The 12,094-nt window shown below is 56.6% G+C and overlaps 1 protein-coding gene across 3 annotated transcripts in view; it reads left to right on the plus strand.

Moving 5' to 3' along the window:
* Positions 1–11,596, plus strand: part of PDE2A (phosphodiesterase 2A) — a 92,347-nt gene extending 80,751 nt beyond the window's left edge. For all 3 annotated transcript variants that reach the window (XM_059133498.1, XM_059133515.1, XM_059133506.1), the window contains 18 exons: positions 2,622–2,733; positions 3,225–3,264; positions 3,404–3,467; positions 3,919–3,991; positions 4,142–4,319; positions 4,541–4,653; positions 5,326–5,403; positions 6,484–6,606; positions 7,140–7,210; positions 7,474–7,596; positions 7,937–8,024; positions 8,279–8,326; positions 9,381–9,455; positions 9,539–9,638; positions 9,901–10,013; positions 10,386–10,424; positions 10,560–10,666; positions 10,957–11,596. In XM_059133498.1, coding sequence (XP_058989481.1) covers positions 2,622–2,733; positions 3,225–3,264; positions 3,404–3,467; positions 3,919–3,991; positions 4,142–4,319; positions 4,541–4,653; positions 5,326–5,403; positions 6,484–6,606; positions 7,140–7,210; positions 7,474–7,596; positions 7,937–8,024; positions 8,279–8,326; positions 9,381–9,455; positions 9,539–9,638; positions 9,901–10,013; positions 10,386–10,424; positions 10,560–10,666; positions 10,957–11,167 — 1,756 coding nt within the window. In that variant the 3' untranslated portion in view covers positions 11,168–11,596. The remainder of the gene's footprint in view (positions 1–2,621; positions 2,734–3,224; positions 3,265–3,403; positions 3,468–3,918; positions 3,992–4,141; positions 4,320–4,540; positions 4,654–5,325; positions 5,404–6,483; positions 6,607–7,139; positions 7,211–7,473; positions 7,597–7,936; positions 8,025–8,278; positions 8,327–9,380; positions 9,456–9,538; positions 9,639–9,900; positions 10,014–10,385; positions 10,425–10,559; positions 10,667–10,956) is intronic.
* Positions 11,597–12,094: the final 498 nt, after the last annotated feature.

The following is a 12,094-nucleotide window of genomic DNA, read 5'->3' on the forward strand; positions in this document are numbered from 1 at the left end:
TCCCTGTTCAGCAGGGAACCTGTTTCTCCTTCTCCCTCTGCCTGGTGTTCCCCCTGCTTGTTTGTGCTCTTTCTCTCTCTCTCTCTTTCTTTCTCTCTGTCAAATAAATAAATAAAATCTTTAAAAAAAACATCATGTTGAGGTCCAAGTGAGTTCCCCTTCTTTTGCCCAATTCCTCTAGTTTGGATTATCTACTCTTAGAGAGAACTGGCCTTTCACCCACTTACCTTCACCCTCTTTTGGCACTTCTGCTGGAAACTGCCCTGATGGAGGGTGGTGAGCTCTGGGATGGGTGAACTCTCTGGGACCCAGAGAGCGCCACTGACACTGTGGACAGGGACTAAAGGGAAGAGGTGGGGGGCTGGGATAAGCTGAAGGACTGTAGAGACACTGACAGGGCAGCTCTAAGAATCCTAGAAAACAGTGGTGGGAAGGGCAGAGTCAGGTAAAGAGGCTTAGGAAGCTATTCTCAAGAACTGAGGTCAGATTTGGGGTCTAGAAGTGGAATTGTAAATAGATTTCATGTCCTACTCCAGCTCATTACTTGGTAGGAGCTGCCTGCAAGAGTCAGCTGAGCATGGAGTTTAGCTGAGTGAGAAACGGTGCCGTGACCAGGGAGCTGTGTCTGTCCTGGGCACAGGCTCTGTATGTGAGCGCTGCCACATGTGGTCCACTGCTCTCTCAGACTGTGCCTGAGTCTCACAGGGAGGAATGAGCAGGTGGGTGGGGGGTGAGTCTTGATTCCAGGATGCGGACATACTGACAAAACACTCGGCCCCTGGGGCTCCAGTAAGCAGACTGGGCTGTAGGTCCTGCAGAAAGTGGACACTGGGGATGTTGGGACGACTGAGATGTCAGAAAGTCTGGGCATGGTGTCTGCAAGGGTGAGGCAGAGATCTGGGAGTTGTAGGCCTAAGGAGCAGGACCTGCCAACACAGAGCTCTGCAGGCAGGGCAGCTAGGCCTGGGGAAGTGAAAATGGGGCTGAAGCAGAACGCCCTGAGGCAGGGAGGGTGTGGGATCTGTGTCATCCGTGCTTGGCGTCCTACTGGTGGGAGAATTTACATCGTTCAGCAAGCACACATTGGGCACCTACTGTGTCCAGCCCTGAACTGATCAGATGGCCTCAGAAAGGTCCCTCGGGAGGGGAGTACAGAGAGAGGGGGTTCAGCAGGGGCTGTGACCTCTGGCTGCTGGCTGGGGGACTGGGCTCTGAGATGGCCTTAGACCTGGAGGAGAGGTGGCATCAGAAGGGAAATGAGATGGGGCTTGGTGACAGCTCTGTAGCAATCTCTGGGTCCCACACATTTCAGGGAGTGAGTGCTGAATGAGTGTATGAGAAAGGTGGGATTCCGCTCAGAGCAGGCATGGCAGACAACCTGCCTGGAGCCCAAAGAACAGGGACCCCAGAGTCCCTTGAGCTGGGAGCATGAGAGGGCTGGTGGCCAGGGCAGACATAGAATACAGTTAAAGCACTTAGCAGGCACCTCCCATTTATCTCTCTGGCACCAGTTCTGCACTGGGTGACACAGTCATGGTCCCTGCCTTCAAGATTTGAAGTTTATTTTCAGGGCAGAGAGGGAGGAGGGTGGGAAAGGTATTCTAGGCAGAGCGAACAGTGTGGGGAAAAGCGTGAAGGTGTGAAAGAGCCTGAGGTTTTCTCAGAATGATGAGGATCTCAGTAAGGCTTAGTATGAGAGACACCCATAGATGTGGGGACAGAGGTGAGCGGGACCAGACTGAGGGAACTCACATGCTGTGCTAGGGAGGGTGGGGAGAGGATACAGGGTGGTGGGGACAGGGATCTAGACCCAAAGCATGAGGCAGCCAGCAGGAGTGGGGGATACCCTGGCAAAGGAGCACTGAGACTGGCCATAAAATGGGGAGAAGACTAGGCAGGGAAATCTGGGGGCCGAGAGGTCAAGATCTCAGAGGCATGCTTCTCCCCTTCATTCCTAAGGCCCCCACTTGAGAGGCTAACCCATGTCTCCAGTGCAGATCCTCCCTAGCTTGGTCCATCCAGCCCCACAGAACTCCCTGTCACTCGGTGGCCAGATTGAATGACCTTAGGAGGACCACGGGTCATCTTGCCAAATGGGAGCTAGCTCTGAGAGAGATGGGCTCCTCCTCGCAGCCACGTTAGAATTTATGGCAGCACCATATCACAGCCTGCAGAGTTGGAAGAGTAGGACAGTGACAGAAGCTGGACAAGGCAGGGTGGGACCAATGCCCCTCTCTGAGGCTGGTGGCCCCTGGGGAAGAGCAGGAGAATACCCAGCTCTGGCCCAAGCAATTGTGTAGTCTGAGAGGGGAGACCCAACCTCAGTGTGGATAAATCCGAAGTCAGTGGAAGGGGACGTAGCTCTGGCTTCAAGAAACAATAGTTTGAGGAGGAAAACACATTTTGGTCTGAGGGAGATTAGAGCCTTTCCCTCAGAAAGCCCCCAGTCTGAGGGGGAAGCTGGCCTCAGCTGCATATGCCGCGAGCAGCCCGGGTAGAGGGGAGTGATGTTTAGCTGATGCGTCTCTGAGTGGACTTCCTGGGGAAATGGAAGCAAGGAGAAACAGGGAGGGAAGACCGCTGTCCACTGCCTCTCTGGTGACCCCTGCCCCCTGCCCCAGGTTCACGGACCAGGATGAGCGTGTGATCCAGCACTGCTTCCACTACACGAGCACTGTGCTCACCAGCACCCTGGCCTTCCAGAAGGAGCAAAAGCTCAAGTGTGAGTGCCAGGTGAGTCACCTACTATGAGCCTCTCTTGGAGATGAAGTCACCCAGCTCTCAGCCCCAGAGCATCACCCATAGGGAAAAGCCCCTGTCTTTCTGGACTGATGGTAGGAAGGTTAGCTACCTAGTGCCCTGGAGGCTTCTTAAAGAGGGAGATGGGTCAGTGGTTCCTCCGGCTGGCCCGCCGCTGGCTGCAGTCACTGTGTGCGATCGTCCTCTAGTGTTCAACGGGGGTACTACAGCAACATCTGGGCAGCGGGAGCCCGACGTGAGGGAGAGCCCGAGACTCCAGATTACTGTGCTCCTTCACTGGGGCTGTACTTCCCACTCCTTCAGTTGGTAGCCAGATGATATAATTAGACTCTGCCAGTCCTCAGCATGACCAGAGAGCCAGAGAGGAGGAATGAGAAGACTCAGGAAGCATTGGAGGCAAGGGGCTGGAGAGGGGGACCCCTCTGCAACGCCAACCCCTACGATCTTCATTCTCTCCATTCCAGGCTCTTCTCCAAGTAGCAAAGAACCTCTTCACTCACCTGGGTGAGTGAACTGTCCTCCTCCATGCCCAGCTGTGGGGTGGGAGTGGGGGTGGGTGTTTTGGGGAGGAAAGGTGAGAAGGCTTGTTCTTGGCACTCTAGCCTGGTCTCATCACTGCCGTCCACGCTTCTCCCACCCACAGATGATGTCTCTGTCCTGCTCCAGGAGATCATCACAGAGGCCAGAAACCTCAGCAATGCTGAGATGTAAGCGAATCTACCTCAGGGTGGGGCAGCAGAGGCCCCAGTCCTCAGGTCTCATCCCCTTTTTCCTTTTCCCTCTCCCCTCCCCACAACTGCCTCCTTGTGGGACCCTGTCATGTTTTGTATGATCCTTTATTTCATGCTTATGTCCCTTACTAGTAACGTCCAATGACAGTGGAGGGGTGGGGGGCTCCCTTTGCTGGCCACGGATCCCCAGCTCCTAACACAGTGCCTGGCACACAGTAGCCGCAACAAGGAGGAAAAAAAGTCCTTGGGATGAATTTATGTCTGGAGTCAGCCAGCCCTCCAGAGGGTCTCGTAACGGAGCACTCCTTCCAGGCTTCAGAAATCTGGGCTTTGCCCTAAGTCGTGAGAAGTGTGTGTGTGTGGTGGGGGGAGGGGGTGATCAGAGAGGGGTGTCAGGGCTCTGTCCACTGAGGCTATCTCCCCACAGCTGCTCCGTGTTCCTGCTGGACCAGAATGAGCTGGTGGCCAAGGTGTTCGATGGGGGTGTGGTGGATGACGAGGTGAGGCACGGCTGCGCGGAGGGCGGGTGTGGCCGTAGTTCTGGGAGCCAGGAGTCCGCAGGGCGGCGAGGGAGCAGAAGGGACAGTCCACGGTCCGCTCCCTGGCGGGCCGCTGACTTCCTCCTCCCTACTCCGTTACCGCCCCGACAGAGCTACGAGATCCGCATCCCGGCTGACCAGGGCATTGCAGGCCACGTGGCAACCACCGGCCAGATCCTGAACATCCCAGACGCTTACGCGCACCCGCTTTTCTACCGCGGCGTGGACGACAGCACGGGCTTCCGCACGCGCAACATCCTCTGCTTCCCCATCAAGAACGAGAACCAGGGTGCGAGCTCCCGGCGGCTCCGGGAAGCGGGGCGGGGCGGGCCTGAGCAGAATGGGGCGGAGCCGAGCGGAGGGTTGGCGACCCTTCCCCACTGCCCTAGAGGCCCAGAGCAGAAAGGCCTTGAGGTTACCCAGGCCTGGACGTCCCTTGAGGACACCCTGGGAAGGCAGACGCCACCGGACACACCCACCGGCTGGTGCTAGCCCCTCTCTGGTCCCCAGAGGTCATCGGTGTGGCCGAGCTGGTGAACAAGATTAACGGACCATGGTTCAGCAAATTCGATGAGGACTTGGCGACAGCCTTCTCCATCTACTGTGGCATCAGCATAGCCCATGTGAGTGGGGACAGGGCCTAGAGCCAGTGCAGGACCTTCTGTTATCCTCTCCTCATTGACTTTGTCCAGAGCACGGGTCTGTAACTCGGAGTTCTGCTCTGGGTCACTGTACAGCCTACAGTGCCTGCTGGTCACCTCTGACCTGTTTCCCATCTGAAAATCAGGATACTATTATTATATACTATCTTGTCCTGTTAGCCTTCTAGGATCAGGGAAGACTCCAATTGTCATTATGGCCCATCTCTTCCCAAAGCAACCTCAACCCAAGCCCCTGGTTAGCTTCTTTTTGGGAAACGTTGGGTCTCATTGTCCAGAATTGGGAGTTCTGGCTCAGGGAAGCCAACCACTAGGTTCCCGAGGCTCTCCCACTTCCTTGCTTCTCTTTCCCTGCTTTGGAACTCAGACTCCATGACTGAAGACTGGGGCAGGCTCAGGAGGGGGTGCAAAGTGCCAGATCAAATGCCAAGAAGACCTGGGGAGGAGGAGCAAGGGGAGGGAGGTTTGGGGGGGAGTCAGAGGGTGCTCCCTACTCTGGGCTGGAGCTTGAAGGCTCGGACTAGGGTCAGCATGGGACAGGAGGGGGTTTCTGTCTGACCCCTTTGTCCCTGTCCTGGGCATTCTGAGATTTCATAGCCACTTTGCTTGAGCCCCATCTTTCCCTCTCTCCCCCAGTCCCTCCTATACAAGAAAGTGAATGAGGCCCAGTATCGCAGCCACCTAGCCAACGAGATGATGATGTACCACATGAAGGTGAGGCCTATGCGGAGTCTCTGTCCTTCTTCTCAGGATCCCAGGGTTTCCTGCAACCATCTGTTTCTTCCCTGCCTCCCAGTTCCTCAGGGGCCCAGGACCAGCCTGGGTTTTCTGATTGCCCTCTCTTAAAGATAAGAATAGACCCAGAACAATGGCAGGCCTCCTGATCTGCTTTCCTTCAAGGCAGCCTCTTTCAAGCAGGTTCTGGTTTAGCCCCAAGGCTGACAGCAGGACCCGGCCCAGGGAGGAACTTGGTTTAGCCTGATGTTCCCCACATCTGGGGAGAACTCCCACCTTAAGAATCACTGAAGGCTAGGAAGCTCACTCAGGGCCCTCCGCCAGCTCCCCTAGGTACTGTGGTCCTATAGTCCCCTACAGTCTGCTGATAGCCTGTCTCATTCTCAGACATTCGTTTCAGAAAAATGGTCCCAGGCTTTAGATCAAAGTGTGTGGTGTTCATTTTCCTCTCACCTATGTCCAAATCAAAAGGTCCCAGACTGGGCGCCTGGGTGGCTCAGTGGGTTAAGCCGCTGCCTTCGGCTCAGGTCATGATCTCAGGGTCCTGGGATCGAGTCCCGCATCGGGCTCTCTGCTCAGCAGGGAGCCTGCTTCCTCCTCTCTCTCTCTGCCTGCCTCTCTGCCTACTTGTAATCTCTCTCTGTCAAATAAATAAATAAATAAATAAAATTTAAAAAAAAAAAAAAAAAAAAAAAAAAAAAAAAAAAAAAAAGGTCCCAGACTTTGTGGGTAGGGTCAAAGCTGTGGTTGGAAGGACTGAGGTTAGACTGTGGGACATTTCCCCCTGAAGGAAGGAACCCTCAAGTTAGTGTCTGTGAAAGGCTGGCGTTATTTGGAGGATATCGTGAAGGGGTGTTCCCTGTCTTTGCTGAGGATAGGCTGTTACAGATTGGGGTTTTCACGGGCAAGGAGGCACAGTGGGTGGGCTGGACAATGGGGATCTCTTGCCCAGTGAGGGTGCATTTTGGGTGGGGGGTCCCCCCACTATGGGATTTTGAGGATGAGGACACTGGGTGGAGGTGGAGGCCATCCTCTAACACCCTGGTTGGTCCCCTCTAGGTCTCTGATGATGAATACACCAAACTCCTCCATGATGGAATCCAGCCTGTGGCTGCCATTGACTCCAACTTTGCCAGTTTCACCTACACCCCTCGCTCTCTGCCCGAGGATGACACTTCCATGGTGAGCTGGCCCTTCCCCATATGACCGTAAGAGGTGGAGGATGTCAGCCAGGGATTTAAGTTAGACGTGGACAGGAGCTTCCTGGCAAGACCATCACCACCAAAGACTAGAGGGCCTCCCTCGGGAGATGGAGTGGGCATGTGGTCTGCCAGCATGGACCACGGGGCCTTCCCAGGGCTCAGGGGCTGGACTGGATGACCGCCTAAGGCTGCCCAGGGCGTGTGGTCTCAGGGTTAGCAGGCCCTCCCTGATTTTCTAAGATTTTGTGTGAACTTGGTTACAGGAATTCTTAGATCCCATTTCTGAAAGCTCATGGCTCTGGGAATGCTTGACTCTACCATTTCGTCGTTCTCTGGGTCTTTGGTTTTTGGTTTTCGGGGTTTGTTGTTGTTGTTGTTATTGTTTTAATGGTTCTCTGGCTTAGATCTAAAGCTCTGAGATTCCAAAATTCGGTAGGCTTCAAGAAGGCCCAAGGCAGGGGAGTCATTTCAAAACTCACAGTCCTTCTGGTCCCTGCCTTTTGCTCTCTCCAGGCCATTCTGAGCATGCTGCAGGACATGAATTTCATCAACAACTACAAAATCGACTGCCCGACTCTGGCCCGGTGCGCACCCCAGCCTTCCCCTCCACGGGCGGGGAGACCCGGGCTTTGCCCCACTCTGTCCTCTACTCTCATATCCATTGCCCCAGCACTCTGGGAAGGGGTCTCTGAGGATGACTGGGAGTGGCCTGGTGTGTCAGAGTGGGGCAATTCCCAGCCCCTGGGACCATGAGTAACGGAAAGGAATGGGGGCAAGGCAGACCCTGAAGGGCTTCCTGGAGGAGGAGAGTCTGAGGCCCCTCTGCTGCTCTCTCTCCTCCTCCCAGGTTCTGTCTGATGGTGAAGAAGGGCTACCGGGATCCCCCCTACCACAACTGGATGCACGCCTTTTCTGTCTCCCACTTCTGCTACCTGCTCTACAAAAATCTGGAGCTCTCCAACTACCTCGAGTGAGTGGCTGCGCCAGCCTCTCCTCCCCACCAACGTCTGGCAGCTGCTGGAGTCCCCTTCCCATTGTGGCAGGCCCCCAACATGCACCACCTCCTGGGATCCTCCTAAGGGTGTCGTGACGAAGGTTGCATAGTCTTGTTTTCCAGGTGGGACTTGCTCACAGTCACATATGCCTGGATCAATGAGCCTATGAAACTCCAAATCAGGGCTGCTTTCCAGGAAGGGGACCCAGGCGTCCCGAGCTCCTGTCTGGTGGCTCCCAGACAACTCATGCAGCCATTCTTCCTCTGGCTGTGTGGGAGGGGGCTGATCTCCCTCTCCCTGCTGCCTCCCAACCAGGGACATCGAGATCTTCGCCTTGTTTATTTCCTGCATGTGTCATGACCTGGACCACAGAGGCACAAACAACTCCTTCCAGGTGGCCTCGGTGAGACTCTGCCCTCCCCACAGGGGGCACCCTCTGGGGGTGTCTGGGAGTCTCAGCCCTGGATCCTGAGGGGAGGTGGGAGCTGCTGAGACCAGGAACTGGTTTAGAGCTGGGAGGAGGCTCCCTGAGACTTTGCAAGGCTCTAAGATAAGAGAGTCGTAAGGGGCGGGGAGGACAGGGCAATGCCTAGCCTAATGTGGCAGGCACTTACATCTGGATGTGAAGAGTGATGGAGATTTCCGGGGTTCTTCCAGAAATCTGTGCTGGCTGCGCTCTACAGCTCCGAGGGCTCTGTCATGGAGGTACCACCGTTCTACCTAATATCCCTGTACCCATCATCCTCTTAAGGCTGGTGACTTTACATCGTTAGACTGTGACCCAGCTGCTCCTATTCCCAAGCCCTGCTCTCCAGACAGGCCCTGCGGACTGTCACCACCCCCGCGCCCAGGGCATGTCTGGTTCCTTTGGCTGGATGGGTGTGTAGAGGTGCCGGTGTGGATGGGGGTGTGAGTCAGCCTTCGGATTCTGTCCGAGCCCAGGTTTGCACAGGACTTGTATTTAGCATGTTTCTCTTTGCGTGTCTGGGAATGCCCTGTGCATCCCGCTCCCCACCAGGCCTAGGATGACTCTGCCCCCGTCACTCCCAGTTTTGCCTTAGGTTGTTGTTTGAATTGGGTCTGTCCACCCCCCAGATGGAAGCTCCTTGGGGGAGGGACAAAATCTGAGACGTCTCTGAATTCTCTGCCCTTGGCAAGGGCTTGGCACACAGTAAAAGTCAAATTTTCAAGGTCACCTTGCCCCATGCTGCCCCCCCCCCCACAACACCCCTCTGGAGACTGCCCCTGCTTGCATGCCCCTGGGAGACAAGGGGTTCACTCCCTCCCGGGAGGCCTCCTGGCAGCCCTGCTTTTGCTTGCTGTGCCCTGGGCTAAGCCTGCTGCTCCTCCAAGTGACAGCCCGTCAGCATCGAGAGACAGGGGCCTTGCCCTCTCCTCATCACTGCCTTTCTTTGTCAGCAAACAAATGTTTGCTGCATGAATTAGTGTCTAGGACTCTGGGGGATAATTTCGGAATCACTCCAGTTTGAGAGGCTCTCAGAGTTTGCCTGGTTGTGTCCCTCCATGTGACAGCTGAGGGACCTGAGGCTCAGGGCCTGCAGGGACCTGCCCAGGGTCACATAGAGGTCTGCAACAGAGCCCAGAATGGGAACCAGATCCCCAGACACCCTGGGTCTGCCCGCTGTGCTCACCTTGGGGGGCTGGAGCTGTACCGGGCCTGCTACCTCTCTTGGGGTCAGTGGTGAACAATGCCCCCAGTCCCCACTGGGGCCCCATCTTTCCTCTCCCCGCTCCCCAGAGACACCACTTCGCTCAGGCCATCGCCATCCTCAACACCCACGGTTGCAACATCTTCGACCACTTCTCCCGGAAGGTAACGGGGTCAGGGGAAGGGGCCGAGAGAGTGGGTGGGGGTGTCTGGCAGGAGGCCTTGACGCTCCCCCCGCCCCGGCCCAGGACTATCAACGTATGCTGGACCTGATGCGGGACATCATCTTGGCCACCGACCTGGCCCATCACCTTCGCATCTTCAAAGACCTCCAGAAGATGGCTGAAGGTGCCAGCTGTTAACCCCGGGCCTTGGGGTTGGGGAAGGACCACCAAGAGGGTGATGTGGCTGCAGAGCAGCTCCAGGGGTTTAGACACCCCCTGGCCCCCTGCCCAGCATCGAGCCACCAGACCCAGGCAGATCCAGCACCCAGCCCTTTGGCTCCCATCCAGGGTGCTGGATTTCCTGAGCCACACATGGAGGGTGGGCCCTGGGGTCTTGCCCTTAGACAGAGGGGCCTGGGTCCTTGACCCCATCCTCTCCCCAACAGTCGGTTATGACCGGAACAACAAGCAGCACCACAGCCTCCTCCTCTGCCTCCTTATGACCTCCTGTGACCTCTCTGACCAGACCAAGGGCTGGAAGACGACCAGGAAGATTGCTGTAAGTGCTGCCCCTCCCTGAGAAACTGCCTGCCCAGTTCTGTGTGGCTCCTGCCGCCCAGACACCCTCTCTGGGCCAAGCTCAGTCTGGCTCAGTTTTGGGGAGACAGAAACCTAGATCAGTTCAAGGTGACAGATGGGGAGATTCAGAGAGGGGCACAGACTCACTGGGTGTCACACAGCAAGTCAGTGGCTGGTGGAAGGGGAGCCGGAATGCAGCCACTTGATCCCATCTGGGGCTGTCCCCCTGACAAATTGGGCCTGAGGTGGGGGCTGAGGGCTGCCTCAGTTTGCCGTCTTGGGAATGAGCTGTAGGGGAGCTCACGTAGACGGAGCCCATGCACAGAGTGTGATGAAAGTGCTGGCCTTTCAGGAGCTGATCTACAAAGAGTTCTTCTCTCAGGGAGACTTGGTATGTAGGTCATAACCCTGGGTGTCCAGGTTGCGGGGAGGGTTCCTGGCCTGGGACTGGGAAGGGCTGGGTAAGTTTCTTCCTGGTGCCTGACTGAGGGAGAAGGGGCCGGGCCTGACAACTTGCTGCGTACAGGAGAAGGCCATGGGCAACAGGCCGATGGAGATGATGGACCGGGAGAAGGCCTACATCCCTGAGCTGCAGATCAGCTTCATGGAGCACATCGCAATGCCCATCTACAAGTGAGAGAGTTCGGGGCAGGGGGGGCGGCGGGGAGCGGCTGCCAAGGGGATGGGGCTGGCTGCGGCAGACCCAGGGACTGGGCTTCCGAGCTCCAGCTGACGCACTGGGCGGCCTCTGGGCTCAGCCATCCTTTTCTGGCCCTTACATGAGGCCTTCACTTCATGCTCTCCTTGAGCATCCTGTCCCAGGCCTCACACTCAGGTGCAAGTTCCACCTGCAGGATAGCCCGCATCGCCCTTGCTACTCACAGTCTGACTTCTGCCCTGCCCCTGCGCCCTTGCACCCCCAGGCTGCTTCAGGACCTGTTCCCCAAGGCGGCAGAGCTGTACGAGCGCGTGGCCTCTAACCGTGAGCACTGGACCAAAGTGTCTCACAAGTTCACCATCCGCGGCCTCCCGAGCAACAACTCGCTGGACTTCCTGGACGAGGAGTATGAGGTGCCTGACCTGGATGGCACCAGGGCCCCCGTCAACGGCTGCTGCAGCCTTGATGCTGAATGAGCCCTGCCCCAGGACCCTTCCATGCCCAGGCCTCCTCTTAACAGCCCGGCACTGGCTTGGCCCGGGTGTACTGGGACCAGAGCCACAGGTCCTAGGTTCTAATCCAGGACTTAACCGTGCGACCCTGGGCAAGCACTGACCTTCCTGGGCCTCAGCTTTCTTGTCTGTATAATGGAAGCAAGACTTCCAGCCTCACCAAGACTTTGTCATTTGCCCTCTGAGAGCACGGGGGGACCGAGAAGCAGTGGGACCTGCTCTGCGACCCTGACCACATCTTGGCAAGTCCTTCTGAGGCAGCCTGGATGGTTTCTTCTGGGCCCCATTCCTGCCTCACCTGATCTGGCCCTCTTCCCGCTTTCAGGGTTCTCCTGCAAGGAGGAGGTGGGACATCTCAGTGAGCAGGGAGTGGGTCTTAGAAACGGTCATTAATTCTGCTGGATGGCTAGAAATAGCCACGAGGCTGAAGGTGACCCTAAGGATCGCCACTATAATTGTGGTGAGCATTGGGAACTGGGGAGCTGCCCGGGCCCCACACAGAAGCTGCCAGAGGGCCAGCTCAGGACTCTGGGCAGAGGGGGCTCAGGAAGAAAGCAGGATAGGAATGATGGGCAAGAAGGAGCCTGAGGCTGGAAGACAGGTGCCAGTTGAGTCAATAATGCTTCCTCCTGACTGTGTGACCCTGGGCAAGTGACTTCCCTTGTGTGGGTGAGACAGGAGAGTGAAACAATCCATTTTCTAAGACCCCTTTTAGATCAAAGTCCCCTTGGCTCTGTGGAGTCCCAGGAGAAGCCGTGGAATGTCCCTGCAACCCTAGGGCAGAGAGCCGACCCTGAGTCCCTCAGGGGCCCCCTGAGTGTCCCCCCTCTTAGCCTAAGTCCCTTCCCCCTCCCTGCAGCCAGAGAGGGCTGCCTCAGCCCTAGCAGGGCT

The sequence above is a fragment of the Mustela lutreola genome, chromosome 1 (assembly GCF_030435805.1).
Source record: "Mustela lutreola isolate mMusLut2 chromosome 1, mMusLut2.pri, whole genome shotgun sequence".
In the NCBI taxonomy this organism is placed as follows: Eukaryota; Metazoa; Chordata; class Mammalia; order Carnivora; family Mustelidae; genus Mustela; species Mustela lutreola.